The 18677-nt window shown below is 48.6% G+C and overlaps 1 protein-coding gene across 1 annotated transcript in view; it reads left to right on the forward strand.

The window, feature by feature from the left end:
• Positions 1 to 18677, forward strand: part of LOC135388097 (suppressor of lurcher protein 1-like) — a 120024-nt gene that overhangs the window by 53083 nt on the left and 48264 nt on the right. The window contains exon 7 of the mRNA XM_064617418.1: positions 1150 to 1366. Coding sequence (XP_064473488.1) covers positions 1150 to 1366 — 217 coding nt within the window. The remainder of the gene's footprint in view (positions 1 to 1149; positions 1367 to 18677) is intronic.

Raw genomic sequence — 18677 nt, forward strand, 5'->3', positions numbered from 1 at the left:
GGGCCCAACTCAACGTTGTGGCGTTTGAGCATCGAGGCTCTTGGAACATTGCCTTGCATACTGATGATGATAACGACGACGATGATAACGATGATGATGTTAGTGATGATGATGGTGGTGATGGTGATGATAATATCTTGTGACGCACAAGTGACTACGTTACCGACAGAGTACTGTCCTCGCGTCTAGCCGCGCATTTGTTGGGATATGAACCTGAAAGAAAGAATGAAAAACTGAAACTTCCTCCACGCGGACACTCTTAAAAGTGTACTTCGCCACATAGCACGCTCCTAGCTAACCATCATTCCGAATAAGAACGTTCTCTCCCTTGATGTGATGAAAGTGGGAGGCGTACGCCTGTTTTGTGCCAATTATGCCGTACATAATGGGGACAAAATAGGCCGAATACTGATACAAAAAGTAAGAAAGTTGAGTAAGGCAATCTACGGATTGAAGCCAGCTGGCAGAACGTGGCCGTGACGTTGCCCACCTCTGTGAGGCCGACAACGGCGATCCTTTTCACCATCACCACCGCCACCATCAACATCACCACATAGCACACTCTTAGCCAATCACCATCCGAATACCGAATAACATCGTACTACCCCCTGGTTGGTTAAAAATGGGAGGACGTCTTTTTGGAATACTTACGCAGTTCCAAAAAGGGCGTACGCCCCCCGCTTTCCCCAAATCGGAAGTGACAAATGTATCACTCTGTGCAGTGCTTGGCATGGTGAAGTTTCATTTCTAGAGTGTAGTTAAATACGGATTTTCCACATAGATGACCTCACCAGGAGTTCTGGCTTTTCTATCCTAGCAACAGCACACATACCTTACCATTCTCCCGTTCTCTGCCCCAGGTTGAAATACTATCAGCTGCTCTGATAAGGGAGCGGAAAGCGACCTTAGAGAAGCAATGTTGGCAGACGGGCGTCAGATTGCGTAGCCTATGACATTCCCCGACACAGGAGAAAAGAATACTTCGGAGCAATAGAATGTCAGACGCGTGGATTGCAATGACACAAATTAGACAGGATACGGATTGACACGCCCGTACGTTCTTGAGCCAGGCAAAGGGCATCTTCTCTATTGACTGTTTTCTTCCAGCAATGTTCTCAAAAGGGCTGTTTTGTGTTTTCTCTGACGCAGAAAACTTCGAAGTTGACGGAACGCTGTTGCCGGGCAGCTTGTGCGACTACGACTTCGTGAGCGGCAACCGTTCCACTTCCTCGGGTCACTTCTACTCTCCTCTCTTCCCTTCTACTTACCCAAAGAACATTCAGTGTGCCTACAATTTCATCGCCCGGTTCAACGAGAGAGTCAGGATAACCTTCGAGAAGATCAGGCTACAGAGAGGCGACTCTAGGTATGTCCTTCCTAATCAACGTGAAACTAATCAGGAAGATAAACTACTATGGTAGTGTATTCCTTTACGGCTCATGTATTTTGGCGTCTAAAGCAGTTTTGTTTAATACCCCTCTCAGACGGTAAACCTTAAACGAGCAGTGAAGGAACCCTCCGTATTTTTTTAATGCGTTGGCATTAGAAGCGGCGTATCAAGGCAAAGTCAGAAGGATGAACGCGTAGTATAATTCTATTGTTGGGAAAAACTCACGTGACCTCCAGCGTCGAGCCAATCGTTGGACGACGGTTGAGTAGCCTTTTGCTTTATTTTTTTTTTTGTCTCCCTGGATGACTTGTGACGCTGGCAAGGCGCTGGCTTTCCCTTTTTCATCTGTTCGCTCCCTCTTCCCCGCTTTGGCGGTTCTGGGTGGTTGTGGGTTTTCGTTCGCGTCGAGAGAAATAAATAACGAAACGCAGAAGCGTTAGCTGTTTCTGTTACACAAAGTGTTTTATTTTTCGGGATAGGTATTTCCTAATCACATATATGCGGTCTAGCTGCTGTAGCTGCGCCAAACCCGAAAATGACATGAACATTGTTTCTGAAGTTCGAGTGATATGCCGAAGCAATTTTGCATTAACTGATAGCTGATGTCTCACAAAGTCCATAATTTCAAACCGAGAGATCAGTACTCGGATACCGGGCCGGGGAGCGGCCACATGAGCCAATGGGCTGATGAGGGTTGAGAAGTCGCGCTCCGACTTAAAAATTCTGACGTTTGATTACGCGAAAAGCTCGCAGAGCCTCACTTATTCCGCAAAGGAACTCGCGAGTTTCATCCCTTCGCAAAGTGTCGGTGTCCATCCGTGGCCAAAACGTGGAGAGGGAAGTACGCCGCGTCAGAGAGGAGGAGGGCAGTGGAGAGTTGAGAGTAAGGAAAGCAGGTCGCAGAGCGGAAGCCAATGTACGTGCGCCGCGGCTGGTGACGTCATCGAGAGGAGCACGTCTGAGTTAGTTGTCTTGGCGGTGCGCCAGATACGCGGGCCTGAACTTGCGGGTTGTGTAAGGCGCGTATAGGCCAGTGTTGCCATATCTACAGGTTTGCATGGAGATCTACAGATTTTCGGCAACATCTAGAGTAGAGCACTGCACGGGTTTACTCGAAAACCCGAGCCAGGCCCGGTCCATGGGACGGGATGGGACGGGTAAAGCTCCGTTTTGTGGGCCTGGGCTGAGCTTGCGTTTGACCATTATGGGCTCGGGCCCTTACATTGCCGGGCCTAGGTCAGACTCGTGGCTGTGTTACCCCTCTTCTAGTTAGCCACGGTCAAATTTTACATCCTGGATACAGTGGCCCGGGTTGGGGCGGGGCGGGTAGCCTATAAATTCCTCGGGCCGGGCTTGGGCCCGGAAACTTAGAATCCTGCCTGCATGGACCGAACGCGGGCTAGGTATGCAGCCATCCTGCCGTGCCCGGGCGGGTAAATCAAAGGAAGGCTCGGCTCGGGCCTGGGCCTGGGCCTAAAAATACGGTCCGTGCAGTACTCTAATCTAGAGATCTACACATTGTTTCTGAAATCTACATATTTTTTGACTCCATGATGAGACAAGCCTATGCATGGGCCTGTTTCATCATTGATTTCATGCACCAGCTGGCCTGTGTTTACGCTACGTTGTCAGATTTTTGGACAACCGTTAAAAAAAGTTGTGACGAGAAGCCCGATTCGCGATGCGCCACTCTCGCGTAAAAAAACAACGAATTGTTTATTTAATGTTTGCTTCATGGTGTGCGTGCTAAAAATTACTGTCCCTTGTGACACGGAATCTCGATGGCTATAGACACTACTCACCATGGTTAGACCGCTTATGTATTGATTTGCGTGATGGTGATACTTCATTTTTCTCTTGGCATTTGCACGACGAATAGGTCGTGGTGGCGTGCTATTTCACAGCGGTTTGCCTGCCGGCTTGTTGCTCGGTTCTTCTCAGATAGCACAACCGGTGCCGGGATTCGTAACCGGAGAAGCCAGGCCATACTGCGCAGCTCTCCAATAACTTTTGCCATCACATATTTCCGTTGTTTCGAAACAAAAGAACCGAGATAGAAAATGTCAGACGATGAAACGCACAAAATCCTGGCCTAAAAACGATGTTAATTAAACAAATTATATATTTTACTGGCGTCTACAGATTTTTACGGAAATCTCCGTGCTGTTTGATAAGTGATCTCCATACTTTTCCTCCGACGGGTGTGGCAACACTGGTATGGGCTGAATTCAAGTGCACAATAGAGTGCGAACCGAGAACGAGTGCCGGACCAAGTATAGGCGCCAAAAGAAGACGGTTCTGAGCAAAGGCGACGAGCTGCCGAAACCGAGGGACAACGCAAGCAACGTCAGGCAGCGGATGCCGCTGCTCGGTGCCGAAGGCGGGCGAACGAGACGGAGGAAGAGCGAAAGCAGCGTTTCAAAATACGCCGCCGGCGTGGAAGAAGGCTAGCGCCGTTGTTGCGGCTGTGTAGTTAGTAATAGTTAGTGATAGTTAGGGACGGATAGAGGTATATAGTAGTAGCGGGTGGGTCGGCTGAATGCTAACGCATTGCTAACGTAGATACTACGTCACAGGCCTGTTTAGGTAACGTCGGGAGATTGACCCGGGTCTCCAAAGTCTTGCAACACTGCTCATGGCTTCTTTGTCGGGGTTTTTAATTTAACTGTGCAGTGATGAGACATCGTCGATAACATTTAGCATGGGGGCTCCTTTTTGTTTAATTACGTGTTAGCACCCCGAAACAACTGTGGCTATGAGCCTCGTACAGAAGTGGAGGACAGGTGGATTAGTCCGCGTCTTGGGTCGGCTTCACGGGAACTACATATATCCGTCTGGAAGGTCTGCGAGAAAACATAGGGAAAATCTCGGACCGTGCTGGTTCCTGACAGAGTGCTTGACAAATGGGGGTGGGTTTCGAGGAATGCTAAAAGTCACCTCCTTGCTCATTTAAGGCCTTAAAAGGAAATGACCTCAAAGGAAGTGGTAACTGCGTAATGGTCTTGCAGCGTACAGCATTGTCAGACGGCAGCCATAGAGGTTGCCATTAAGTGGTGTTTTAAGAGCGCACACCTACGACAGTATATGTGAAGACGCGGAAGGAAACATGAACGCGTATAAAATCCGCTGAAGGAATCTGATTACACAAAAATTGGAAACTTAAACTTGTACGCAATGCGAACTTTTTCTCACAGTTCTAAAATAATAGCCCAGTACTTTCCCGTTCGCGTTGTTTTCCCACCACCTCCTCTCGAGAGTAGCCAATTTTGCTCCGAAGGCAGTCAATGGGTTTCACTAACTCCGTTCCCTTTGTATCTCCGCTTCCTCTCGAACGCGTTATCGGTGCCGTTTGACACGATTTCAATCTCCGTCTTCGTTTACGGCCTCCACATTAACGGTCTTAAGCGTGTCCGCCTGACAGGAGCACAATAGGCCCCAGATCGCCTTCCCCGCCGGGACTGCCGTACCTGCGGTATACCTATACGTACACTGCTACGAGACTTCACCGATATGTTTCAGACTGAATATGACGCACTCAACGCTGATATGAGGTTGTTTGAGCAAAGTGCAGGGCACATATAGCTAACAAAATGCACGTAGCAATGATAAAGTTAGCGGCTGCTACTTATATTGGAACGTATGCCAAAGTACCAAGAAGAAAATCAAGCACCGCGCTGATATTATATACACACTTTCGTGCGCTCGACGAAGCGTTCGAAAGGTAAACATTTTTACTTCTGAGCGCCAGGAATTGAGGTTTGCGAGGAGATGTTACGTTTGCCTAGCTACCTTTCCCGAACTGCCAGATGATTTGGGTTCACCGTCGTGCGCTTCTGTGACCTTGTCAGAGCCTTCCTTGCTGGACAAAAAGTCTCTTCTGCTCCGGGCCCAGACGGGCTGCCGGTGCCGTTCTACAAATGCTTTTATTTATTTATTTAACATACGTTAAAGGCGCAGGAGGGCATTACATAAGGGGGGGGGGGAACAAAATACACAACACATAACTGCACTCAATGGTACAGAGTTACAAATAACAGAGAAGAAATAATCTGTGATAAGAAAGCTAGGGAGATAGGTAAAAGGTTATGTAAAGGCAGTAAACAAAATATATATGCACTCGATACATCGAACTACACACAATGGGAAAAGAAAATCTGATATGCAAAGAAAAAGTACTAAAATGCTACTGAATTGCGTCCCGCCCACATATAATGAATAACCACACTTAGCGAAAATAATCAGTTATAGCGGATCTAAACTGATCAGCGTTGATTATTTTAACAATAGATGTAGGCAGCTTGTTCCATTCTGAAATTTTGGAGAGCTCTGGGTCCGTCTATGGTTGCGTTGCTCAATACATTTCTGCGGAATCATCAGGTTCCGGCTTCTTTCAAGAATGGTAGTATTATTAGTCGTGGCGTCATATTACGTTGCTGAATAGTGATTACAAGATTCTTGCTTCGGTTATCGTGACGCGTGTGAGAGAAGCTCTTCCCTATACCTCGTCTCTCCATTCCAAACATGCTCAGTTTTGGGCAGAAGTATCTTCTCGTCCCTGCTGTTGACGCGAGGTGTTACATAAAATATAACATCCGCTGCCACCAGCATGGTTCAGTCGTCTCGTTTGATCAAGCCAATGCCTTTGATAGTGTGGAGCATTACTGCCTTTTCGGTGTTCTGCATCTGTTTGGCTTTCCCGTTGCCTTCATCTCTCTGCTTCGGTCGCTGTACTCAGACTTGACATGTGACATCGTCGTTAATGGCAACATCACGCAGCCGTTTTCAATAACACGTGGGGCTCGTCAGGGGTGCCCTTTATCCCCCATGCTGTTGCTGCTGTGCGTAGACCCGCTGTTACGTAGGCTTGCTGCGTGCCTTCGTATTTCTGGTTTTCCGCTCCCGTGGTGGTGGTTCGGTGGTGGTATCTGCGCATGCAGATAACATCACACTCTTTCTCAGGGACAGCGATAGCCTGGGCGAAGCGCTTCAAATTTTTGGCGAATGCTCGCGTGTTTCAAGTGCCCAGCTTAACGCTTCAAAAAGTAAGGCATTGTCTATTGCAGGTTTTAGCGACAACTTCGTGTGCGGTATAGAGCAGTGCTCATCCCTTCGAATCTTTGGAGTGTTGTTTGACCAACGGGGTGTGGTACAAGAAAACTGGGACTCCCTGCTCCAGGACGTTGAACGCAAGGTGAACGCAAGGTGTCCATAGCCAGTAGGTTTGACAAAACTTTTCAGGAGCACGCATACCTAATCAAGAATGTGCTAAGCAGTATGCTGTGATGGTTCGTTTCTCGGGTTGCCTTACCGCCTCGTACTGTAAGCACTATGGGTTCTTCGGTGATTTTCTCCTTCTCTTGGGACGGAAAAACACCTCTTGTTAGGCGTACAGTCCTACAACAGCCAAGATCACAAGGGTGCTGAAGCCTCCCGTGCATTTCTACTTTTTGTACACTGCTTGCCGTTCGGGCTGCCCTCGGGTTCTCGACGATACTGTGCATTCAGCCCGTGTACTTCCATTGTACTGGCTTGGCCACTTTCGCAGACCTTTGGTTCCTCGCGGACTAGGGAATGGGTACCCTGAAGCCAGTTCACCGCCCCTGTTTTATCGACGTATCACAGAGAGATTTTGCGACATACAGACTCAGGTCGATCCTCGGTCGGTCCCCAGTATCACGTATTTGTGAATTGCTATGCCCCTTGGATGATCCCCGGCCGGATAACTTGAGAAACCTAAGTCTATCGTGGGACGATATCCGGCCTGATAACTTCGTTTCGAACGTTTCGAACGTTTTGGACTCTCGTTTGGCAGGCTTTTCCGTTTCGCTATCGTTCAGGGTACTGGATCAGGGGCAGGTCTGTTCTTCTGCTTGTTGCAGTGGCAAGGTACTACGTCTTGTGGAAAAACAGATGCAGAGCCTTAGCTCGAGACAGGCGTCTTCGCATTCAGTACCCTGTCCTGATGTCGCTCTAGAAGCAGGTAGTTGTTTTATTGGAGACCCAGCTTGTTACGCTTCGAGAGATAGAGTTCCCCCGACGGTGGTAGACGCGCTACATTACTGTCCCCCACGTACGTGTCTCCTTGTACTGCAACTGGCATTCCCTGAGTGGTGTTCTTTTTGTGAGTTTCTTTGTTCTTTGTACATGACGAGTATTGCTCGCTCAAGTTAGTGTAGTGTAACTTGTGTGTAATGTAAGCTAGTGTAGTGTAATGTAAGCATCTCGCGTATTCAATTCGTGCTACACTGCATTGAAATTGTGGTGCACAAATGTACTTTGACACATTAAGTATCCTGAACACGAAGGGAGTTGCCGAAGAAAGTCTTCAAAGTATATGTGGAACAGACGCCTAAAAATGTAGACTTCGACAACCGAATAACCGTTACCGAGCAACGTCTCCACCCCGATATTGCAAATGAGCGGGGGGTCAAAGAGTAATTGAAACTTGGGCAAAGCCAACGGAAAACAAAAGCTGAAACGAGTACGAAGCGTTCGCGGCAAAGAAAGAACGCTGCGCATTCTTTGTCGATCGATTTAAGCCACAGACCTATTGGAGTGAGACATCTGCCTGCCGTGTATTGATTGCCGATACACACAGACATCACTCTGGCAGATATTTTGTATCGCTCTGCCTTCATTTCTCCTTCTCCTTCGGCCTCCTTTCCTTTTTTCCTTTCTTTCTTTCGTATCCGCACCGAGAGAAAGCTCTGTGGCTGCCTTAATTTAACTCGGGAAGCACGCAAGCGTAAAGAGACAAACCGGACGAAGATAAGAGAGAGAGAGAAAAAAAAAGCGCATCCGACGAGTCCTAGAAGACGCACGAATCGCTTCGTTGTGGCAGCAAGCAAGCAAGAGAGAAAGAATGAAAAGAGAGATATACAAATCGGGGGAAAAAGGACGGCTGGCTCACAACGTAATTGGTAGGCTCCTCGTTGAGCGAGCAACCAGTGCCACCGCAATATCGGAAATGCAGACTCGTGGAAACCTGCTCGATTCTTTTCTTTGACGGCAAAGAGGAAAAAAAAAAAGGAATGGCGGCATACAGGCGGAATGGTAATGTAATGAAATGTAAAGGTCTAGCGGTAGTCCTACTTACAGTGTGCGCGGTTCCCATGAGGCGCGCATTCGTCTTCAATCAGGTGGTGGTAGTGGTGATGATGATGGAACTAGAGTCACTAAATAGAGGTACAGAGTATCGCATTCCTTTTCCGCGCCGGAGCCGCCTTTCGGTGTCCGCGATTGGGCCGATCGTATCACGTGGTTTCGCCTTCCACGAACGCGCCGTCCATGTCGAGTCCCCTCAAATCCAAAACCGGTTTCCTCGGTTGCGAGCTGGCCCGACTGCGCGCTGTTCTCCGGCGGAGAAGGGGGAGATTGGCGTCCCGTTGCTAGGCGACGCAGCCACGCCGGACCCAAGATGGAGGTCTCGCTCGCCGGCGTGAATCAGTGTCGCTACTCTGCTCCCTATTTAGTGACTCTAGATGGAACTGCTTGCCGTACTCGGTCACACCGAGGCGGGCAACGCCACGACTATCGCACAATGTTAAAAAAAGGGGGAGGGGGGGGAATGGCAGGATCGACTCGCCGTTGTTGGCCACAAAAAAGCAAAAATAAAAAGAAGAAGAGAAGAAAGAAGGACGGACGAATGGAGGATAGAGGATGAAGGGTGGAGATGCGTAGAGGGTGCATGAGTTCGTCGGGGTGAGCAAAGTATGAACTTCACCGCATAGCGCACTCCTAGCCAATCATCGCCTCGAATGATATCCTTATTTGCTGAAAACGGGAGGCGTACACCTTTTCTGTGACACTTATGCTGCTCATAATTGTCACAAAAAAGACGTACGCCTCATGTTTTCAACAAATCAGGGCAGATAACGATATCGTTCGAGGTGACGGCTGCCTAGGAGCGTGCTATGCGGTGAAGTTCATTTCTAGGAGTGCAGAAGGGGATGGTGGTGGTAATGCTGAAAGAAGTCGCCGTTGTCGGCGTCACAAAGGTGCGCGATGTCATGACTAACGCTTTTGGGAAATGTGCGTCCTGGGCCGACTTCTAAGGGATCTGTGCCGACATATGTCTGACAGCGTCGGAGGAAAAACCCAGGAAAACTCCCAGACAGCACAGCCGGCTCCGGGATTCGAACCCGGATACCTCTCAGTCTCGACGAGGCATGGCCAGCACGCTAGCCACAGATGGCGAACTTCATCACAGAACACGCTGAAGGCGAATCATTGCACAGAACAATAACAACAACTTTATTTTAAGGTGATGAATGGGGAGTTTCATCACCAGGGGCGATACTCTACCCCATTGCTGGTGGCGATGTGGGAAATGAACTAATGAGCCCCTTCATAATAAGGATTGAAGTCCGATTGTGTCCAGAAAGGTCGAAAGCGTTTAGAATGCAGAGCGTTGGTGGGCTGGATTCGGCTAGGGACAAAGCAATTGTGGTAGGGAGAAGGGGCGAGAGTCCGGCTGACTAAGAATCATACATATCACAGAATGATGCACAGAATGATAAAATGATGCACAGAATGGTACCGATATCAGTCCGGATTGGTGGAAACCGCGGGGTGTTCAACTTTCTGTGACGACTGACATGACTACGGAGTTTTTAGAGTGTACGGCGCGTCATGCTGGGTTTCCCGTAATAAAAAGATGAAAGTAACAGTGAGAACAGATCATGAATACTACATGCAATACCGGACAATTTTCGCAAGGCCCTCTAGGAGGTCCAATCAAAGTCTGCTTGGTGACAAGTCAGGTCCCATGAGAGGTCATTGGTTTCCTGCCTGGTACACCAAGGGGCTAATTTGTTGTCCATCAGGCACAGACTGGTGCCCATCAGGCTCCGCCTGGTATGGCTTGATGGCCCATCAGAATCGATTTAAAATCTTGATAGCCCACCAGATCCGGTTTGATGGACCATGAGATTCCATCCGAGAACCGTGCTATCCAGCCAGATCCTCCTGAGCTGGTTTGATGGCCAACCGGTTTCCATCGGGGTACCTTGATCAAAATCAATCAATTCCTTGATCAAAATCCCATCAAGGCAATTGTCGCTAGGTTCTCGGATTCCTTCGGCAGGAGACGGGGCAATGTCGTACGACAGGGGGCGTTGTCACACCATACGATCATAGACAAGGATGATTTTTTTTTTTCGGGTATTGCGCTCTATCAACGTATAGTATCGTTTCATGTTGACGCATCGTTCACTTCCTGCCTAGTACTGGGCTGCCCAACATTATAGTGGTGTGCCTAATTTTGTGCACACGAAGAAAGATGCATTCACACTTTAACAGACACAGGAACCAGTCTTCGTACAGGGACCTTGTTGACTTTCTTGAGGAGAATTAGGCGGATGTGTTTTTGTGTGCTCAAAATCAAGATGGACTCATCGAGCTGTATCTCGCCTAGTACCTCCAGCGCATCATGCAGCGCTTCTCGTTTCTCTCTCACAACGTAACTTGAAGTATCAAGCACACACTAACGTATACCAAGTGTGGAAGACGAGTGTTTTCATCTCGCGCCCAAGACCGTCGTAATGGAAGTCCATATAAAAGAGGCTACGTTAATTCATACAGCGGAGAGGAATATAGCTCCCTTACCGTGTGAAATGGTAATATCCTTTTCTATTCCGCTTCTTCTGCTCTCTTATGGAAGCGAGGAAGAAATGAAAAGAAGGAAAGAGAGAAGGAGAAGAGCGTAGCGAAATTTCAGCCGCACTGTGAGAAATTTGCATGCGCCGTATCAGCTTGATCTCGCGCCTGCAGTACGAAACTCGAACACAGAATTTCGGCACATCTATAATGATACTCGTCCCGCGCATTCCCCCTTTGTTTTATTCATGGACGAGAATAAGGACAGTGTTTCTGTTTCGTGCTCAATGACCGACGTCGTTTAACCGACGCACATGAATTCAGCAATTTTCTTAGTTCTAGACACGTAAAAGCAAAACATGGTGACGTACACAGGGGTGACCCAAACAACCCGCCATTGTTGTAACTACCCTCAAGCGGGTGCTTTTGGCAAAACTGTCATCTTGTCCTGGTCGCACGTCATAGAAAACGTCATTTTGAGGTCATGTGACTTTGTTCGCATGTTGTTTTGCCGCTTACCGACATATTTCCGTCGTCATAACGCCAAGAGATGAACGTATTTTGCCAGCGTAAACTATGCGGTGCTTCTTCCCCAACATGGTAGCCCATTTCTAATTAGCTTGGGTGCATCGCATAGGCTCAGTGAGTCTTTACGCGCGGTCGTCATCACATCTTTGGAAGTCATCAACAATACGAGGCCTTATTGCAAAACTGCCCGTTTTAGTGCGAGATTATCGGATAAAAATAACTACCGTGATCGAAAGACATCCAAAACGTTGCGCAGAAACAACAACCGCATTGTTTACATACGGTTTGGCCGCCGATCACGGGCGCCGTCATCTTTAAGGTCACGTGTGCCTTGACGTTTGCTGTGACGTGCGACCAGGACCTGTCCAGGATGCATTGCGTTCGCCCAGCACGCTTTCGTCCACGGAGCAATCCATTGGATGCTACTCCTGTGGTGACGTAAGATGCGACGTGGTTATTAGTGGCTACAGCATTCGCAGAACAACAATAACAACAACAACAGCTCTATTACGAGGTGTTGAGTGGGGAGTTTCATCGCCAGGGGTGATACTCTATAACCCAGTGCTGGTGGTGATGTGGGGAACGAGCCCCTTCACAATAAGGGTCGAAGTCCTATGGTATCCAGAAAGGTGAAAAGAGCTTTGGGGCAGAGATTTGGTGGGCTGGATGTGGTCAGGGACCAAGCAATTTTGTGAGAGAGGGGGCGAGAGTCTAGCTCGTTAAGGGATCCGGAGAGTACGGTTCGGGAAGGTTGGCAGTGTGGGTAACAAAACAACAAACAGCAAAAAATGTGTAATTCTAGCGAGAGAATATATATGTATATATGTTTATAAATCCCAAACGTCGCCACACCAGCATTGGATAGCTGTTTTGGCCTTATTGGGCCTTCATCAGCAATGCGTAGGTGGGCGACGTTTGAGCGAGTGGCGTCGGAAGGTCACGTGGAACGTGATGTCCTCCCCTCAGGGTGAGAAACTCACCTCTGAAAGCCCACTGCGAAGCCAGTAAAGTATTAAGTGACGAGTCCCAAACGTCGCCACACCAGCATTGGACAGCTGTTTCGGCCTTATTGGGCCCTCATCAGCCACTCGCTCAAACGTCGCTCACCTACGCATTGCTGATGAAGGCGCAATAAGGCCGAAACAGCTGTCCAATGCTGGTGTGGCGACGTTTGGGACTTATAAACATATGTTCAACGTGCAGCCAAAGAGCCTATGCTTTTTTTTCACTTATGTGGAATATTTCAATGAAGAGGAAGACGATGAACGAGAACGGCTAGCGCGCACTTTTGATTACGAGCTTTTGGGCATTCTCAGTTTTGGAACTGACCGGTAATAAACGTAGGGATTCAACGCTCTTCAGGTCTCCTATATTTAACAACTTATATATATATATATATATATATCCACCAACAGAAAGGAGACGGTTGAGAGCATCTCAATTTTAATGAGACGCGAGTTTCGTGCAGAAGGCTGCACTTCTTCATGTCTAACATCGTTACAAAATTCCAGAATATATATAAGACATGTTGTAAGGTATAGAGAGCGAGGGTTGGTACACATATAAAAATAAAAATTCAAACATGTATAGTAAAAAGCGGGGTACGACTACGTAAGTTTTAAACGGACAAGGGATGTGTTGACAAGACACTGTAGCATAATACATGAATGACCACGATGGCGAGGTCAGTACTTGGCACAAAAGGCATTCAATGGCGACAGTCAGGGAGGTAGCAAACGAGCTGGTGATATAGATCCAAGACTAAAAAACCCGAGACTGCGGGACAAAACATGACAACACAGACAAGGTCTCAACTGAGGTCTCGCAGACAAGGTCTGAAGGTTGACACCTTGTCTGTGTTGTCGGTTTTCTGTCCCCCAGTCTCGGGTTTTGAAGTTGCAGAGTAATTCTAGTCCGCTAGGGGGCTATATGCATTTGTCACAACCATAAGTCTCTTTTGAGACAAAATTCGGTTATGTGACGCTTAGTGGGCGTTCACACGGGCCGATTTTCAGCACCAACTCAGACCAACTCGAAGCGCCGTCTTTGGACCAATTTCGAGACGGTGCCGTCTCCACGTTCACACGTACCAACTCGTTAGCTCCGCCCACAACCAACCTTACGGCAATCGTAGTGCATGGGTTCAAGTCCAACCGCTGGTGACCGCTGGAAGTCATTTTATTTCGCCAGAAGGTCACCAGTATCTCAAAAAATGCCTATTGATATGTTTATATGGCGCTAGCAACAAACAAAAATTAAAAAAATATCATGTACCCCTGTAGGATTTGAACCCATGCCACGAAGTACGACAGGAACGAAATCGCTTGATGCCCTCGAGGGTCACGTGGCAATGCTGCTCGCGTTGATTGGTTAGACCACCACCAACTCTCCGAAGTTATCGCTCGGCGACCGATTCCCACCAACTCGAGTTGGTCATGGTTGGTGATGTCGGCCGAACTATCCGGTAACTGCAATCTAGGGGGACTAAACGCTGCAATTGCTCCCTAATTTACTCATTTTTCTTTAGTGTTATACCATAGAAGGAAAACGTCCGATAAAACGACTCGAGTCGCCATTTGCAACCACAGAACCGCAGTCGACGTGAGTGCTAGCGAACGCCATTGCTGCCAGTGGCGAAGTTCGAACCCACGCATCCTTCATGAACACGTGCTGACATCATACCATGTCGACGTGGACCATCCGGTCGAAGCACCAAAGCCTCGTACAGACAGGCAACCTACACCTCCTGATGTTGTCCTTCTCATTCTTTTCACGCTTGCCCACACAACGCACACATCGAGGTGGGTGGCATCTTCTGAAAGTAACGCAAACAGCGCAAGCCAGAAGGACAAACACGCCGCATGAAACCTTCCCGAACCCAAGAATCGATGGAAGAATTACAGTGTGTCTGGCATTCGCTCTGGCTTTCTCTCTGTTTTCTTTGTCGTCGCTTGGCCGTTGACTGACTGTAATAGACGATTTCAGAAATTGCATGGATGGCCCGCCAGAGAGCGCCGTGCTGCGAATGCCCCACTGCAACTTGGGATTTAGTCTGAATGAGTCAGACAGAAGAAGAAGAGCGCAAACGGTCTCGGTGTGCCCTCCTTCCTTCGAGCAGCAGGCTGGCAAGCACGAATGTAAACCATTTCCCACGACGCATTGCGCGATGCGCGTGACTTGGGCGACGGAGGGCCCCCGTGCGAAGCACAAGGGCAATATCTGTCTGCCTATTGTCGCCTATTGTCTGCCTATTGTCAAATTGTCTGCCTGTTGTCGCTATATCGCCTATTGTCGTCTGCATTCTTTATACGAACGCTCTTAAAACAGGGCTTCACCACGTAGCAATGCACTGGTTTGGGCAAGTTTTGGTAATGCCTCTGAACGGTGGAATCTGGCGTCACCCAGCTTTTTGTCAGTCGTTCAGCGTCAGCGCTTAAATGAGGATCGTGCAGTGACGTCACTTTTGGTCAAGTGACTTGAGAAAAACGTATTCACAATAGGAGGGCATGCCGTTAATTGTTGCGGTATGCCCGCAATTACGAGGGGACATTGTAAAAACACACGCTGTTGCCTCATTCGGCACGCAGTGTGATGAATGTCACGCATCCCTATGTTTTCCCTTGTCACGTGGCTCAAATGCCCTCAAAGGCTGCGCGTGACGTCGTGCGCACGAGCCTCATTGGCCTCGCGTGGCTCTGAGTGTTTAGCGCGCTGGGCCATGCCACGTCGAGGCTGGGAGGTGCCCCGGTTCGAATCCCGGTGCCGGCTGTGTTGTCTGGGGTTTTTCCTGGGTTGGTCCTCAGACGCTGCATGACATATGTCTGCACAATTCCCTTAGAAGTCGGCCCAGGACGCACATTCCCCAGGGCGTTAGACGTGACGTTGCCCACATCTGTGAGGCCGACAACGGCGAGCTCCTTCATTACCACCACCTCAACCACCTCAGCGCGGTTCCACCTTCGAGTTACCAGCTCCCGTGGCCCAGTACGTGGTGATATGGCCTTCAACTCAGAGACTTGGAGGCGACCCGGGCTCGAATCAGGGCGCCGACTGTGCTGTCTGGGTGTTTTCCTTAGATTTTCCCTCAGACGCTTTAAGACAAATGTCGGCACAGTTCCCTGTGAAGTCGGCCCCGGACGCGCGGTTCCTCCTCCCGCTGTGATACTCGTGACCACGGTCCTCGTGACATTGTCGGCCTAATCAGCAAGCAGCTCCATCACGACCACCACCACCTTCAAGCTCCACGACATAACACTATCCATTGTAAAAAGTGGTACCGTTATAACTTCTGACTTCTGGAAACAAGCACACTTGTGGACAAGAGCGGAACTGCGGAAGTGTCACAAAGAGGCGTTCGAGCCCCGTTGTCAAGAAATGAGGGGAGAGAAGTGTGATGGTTGGCTATAGGAACGTGCAATGCGGTGAAGTTTTGTTGTAAGGTTAGGTTTAAGGTGTTAAAGGTTATAAGTGGTTGTACGTGCTGGCCCTGTCACGTCGAGACTGGGAGGTACCTGGGTTCGAGTCCCGGCGCCGGCTGTACTGTCTGGGGTTTTTCCTGCGTTTTTCTCAGATACTTTCAGACATATGTAGGCACAGTGGCCTTGGAAGTCGCCCCAGGACTCGCATTCCTCCAGAGCGTTAGGCGTGACGTAGCCCACCTCTGTGAGGCCGACAATGGCGAGCTCTTTCAGAAGCACAACCACCGCCTACCTCTGCCACCATCTGTTTTAAGGGCGTGGCGTTCGACTGGTCCAACACCATGCCCACTTATAATAGTCACAGCCACCGTGCGAAATATTTAAATTAAACTCGCAACCAATTGTTTACGATTGGGGCTTCAATAAAGTTCATAGCCAGTGCTTTCGTTTTCGTGACGTCAGTGGTAGTAACTTCCGGTTTCCGTACTGCCAAGCAATCGAAGCCACCGATTTGAGACAAAACTTGCTGACTACCGTTTACCGTGTATCGTAAAACACTCCTGAATCACATTTATCTCAGTCGCTCACCCCTTTGGACGGACACTGACAAGCTGCTGTTGCTCGTGTTTTACGCCAACGTGAAACCGAAACCGGAAGTGCACGTGCCATTCGTTTTCGTTCTTTATCTCGTAAACCACGATGCCAGTGTTGGATGAAAATTTGCACCTGGCACCTTCACGTAACCTACAGCGGAATACAACTCTGATCTCAAAATCAGTCGAAAGCTCCACATCGTCCATTTAAAGTGCAAGTAAACTCATTATTAAAAAAAAGAAACAGAGAGACAGAGATTTAACTGGATTTCGTATTATCAATCGACCGCGCTCAAGGTCTCAGTACGAAAAACATAAATACCGTCAGTGAACATTACGTGCTTCCAGGAATTTTCGAAAGGACCCGCAAAAAACTTCATAGTTTCGGATTTGCCAAGAGTAGGTGACGTCATCGAGAGCTAGCATCTCTCTCCTTAGCAACAGCGCGATGCGTTTCCGCTCTTCACCGAACGTTGGAAGTCTGCCTGCTGCCAACAGCTGTGGTGCGGAGAGGAAAATTGACAATTCGAAGAGCAATGTTGCCAGACCACATTCCAGTTTGCCCACAGCATAACGTCATAGTTCTCAAACCTGGAAATTAATTTTAGGATACCACCGCATCACATAAGTAAAACAACCTCTCTCAACACTTAAAAACAACAACAACCTTAAAATGGCGTAAATTCCGTCCGAAGAGACACCGGATTCAGGCCGTTGCGGCGCTTTAAGCAGGAGCGACATTTGAAAAATCGCTGGGGTCCAAGTCGCACACGCGAGTTCCTTCAGCACAGACAAACAAAGGGTGCTCAAAATGCCCTTTCCGAAAATCCTGGTCGCCTTCCTCCAGTGCTCCAATGGCTATCTCACTGGCCAGGAAAAAAAGATTAGTCTTTAGCTGGCGTTCTTCCTTTTCCTTCGTAGCTTGCCCCCTAGTGAACGCAGGGACCTATTATCGACCCGTAGAGGCTCCTCGCTCACATCTGCGTCTGCTTTCGAACCCTTTTAATAGCGCAAGAGAGGACCATCGCGCCGATAAGGATAAAGCACTGCATTTATAGCGACAGCGCTTTCCTAAGGCGAAATGTAAGAGATGGACATCCTTAACGCGTCGCTTCCCCAATTTTTTTCTGAGCGTCCCTAGGGCTTCGTTACGAAAAATGCTCGCAATTTATAAATCATTTCTAGGCGAGATAAAAGTGTCATCGTTCCTCTCCTCGCTAATGAAAGGACACTTACGGTTGATTGCCCCCCGACGCTCTCAGGACGGAGGAGTTCCTTTTTTTTATGTAGGTAAGAATATGTCCTCGCGATGGCGTGGCAAGATGGGTCAGAGAGAGTGAGTCGTAAAAAGGGGGAAAGAAAAGGTTTTAAAAATGCTGTTAGGGCGGGCATCGCAAAGAGTGGTTGATCACATCTTCGTGCAGAACTTAAAAATAGCCAGAAGATGGCTGCTAAGATGGCTGCTTAGAGCTGAAGCACTAAGGGACTGGTATTGGAAGAGTAGAGTCGGCCATGTGCCATACGTAGATACGATCTATGTTTTGAGGATGTCTGCATGCCGTTATAGCTTCTAGTTGGACTGTGGGAAGGTTCAACAAACTTTCAAGTACGTTTCAGATGTTAGCTTAGCGACCAGTGTGTCATTGACACGTCCCAAGGCTTTGATTTGATTTTATCTGATTCTGTCTTGGCGCCGCGAAGTAACTTGGAGCAACTCGGTTATATCGCTAGTCGCATTGATAAGGATACAATACACATTGACTTTGAAGCGACAGCCCCGTCACATGCTTTCTTATGTGGCTCAGAGTCATCATGCAAAACATTTAAATTAAATTCACAGCCAAATGTTTAGAACTGAACTACATATGTGGCAATAGCACTTTCGCTGAAAAGACGTCACTGGTAGTAACTTCCGGTTTTGTGTTGTGTCAAGCATCGAAGCCATCGATTCGAGGCAAATCTTGCTGAGTACGTCTTGTCTTAGAAGTCGGCCCAGGACGCACATTCCCCCAGGGCGTCAGTCGTGACGTTGCCCACCTCAGTGAGGCCGACAACGGCCAGTCCTTTCACAACCAGCACCACCATCATCACCTTTATCTCGGTAGCGCCCCCTTGTGACGCCAGGAAAGGTGCAGTAGCCCACGCTTACGT

The sequence above is a fragment of the Ornithodoros turicata genome, chromosome 3 (assembly GCF_037126465.1).
Source record: "Ornithodoros turicata isolate Travis chromosome 3, ASM3712646v1, whole genome shotgun sequence".
Classification (NCBI taxonomy): Eukaryota; Metazoa; Arthropoda; class Arachnida; order Ixodida; family Argasidae; genus Ornithodoros; species Ornithodoros turicata.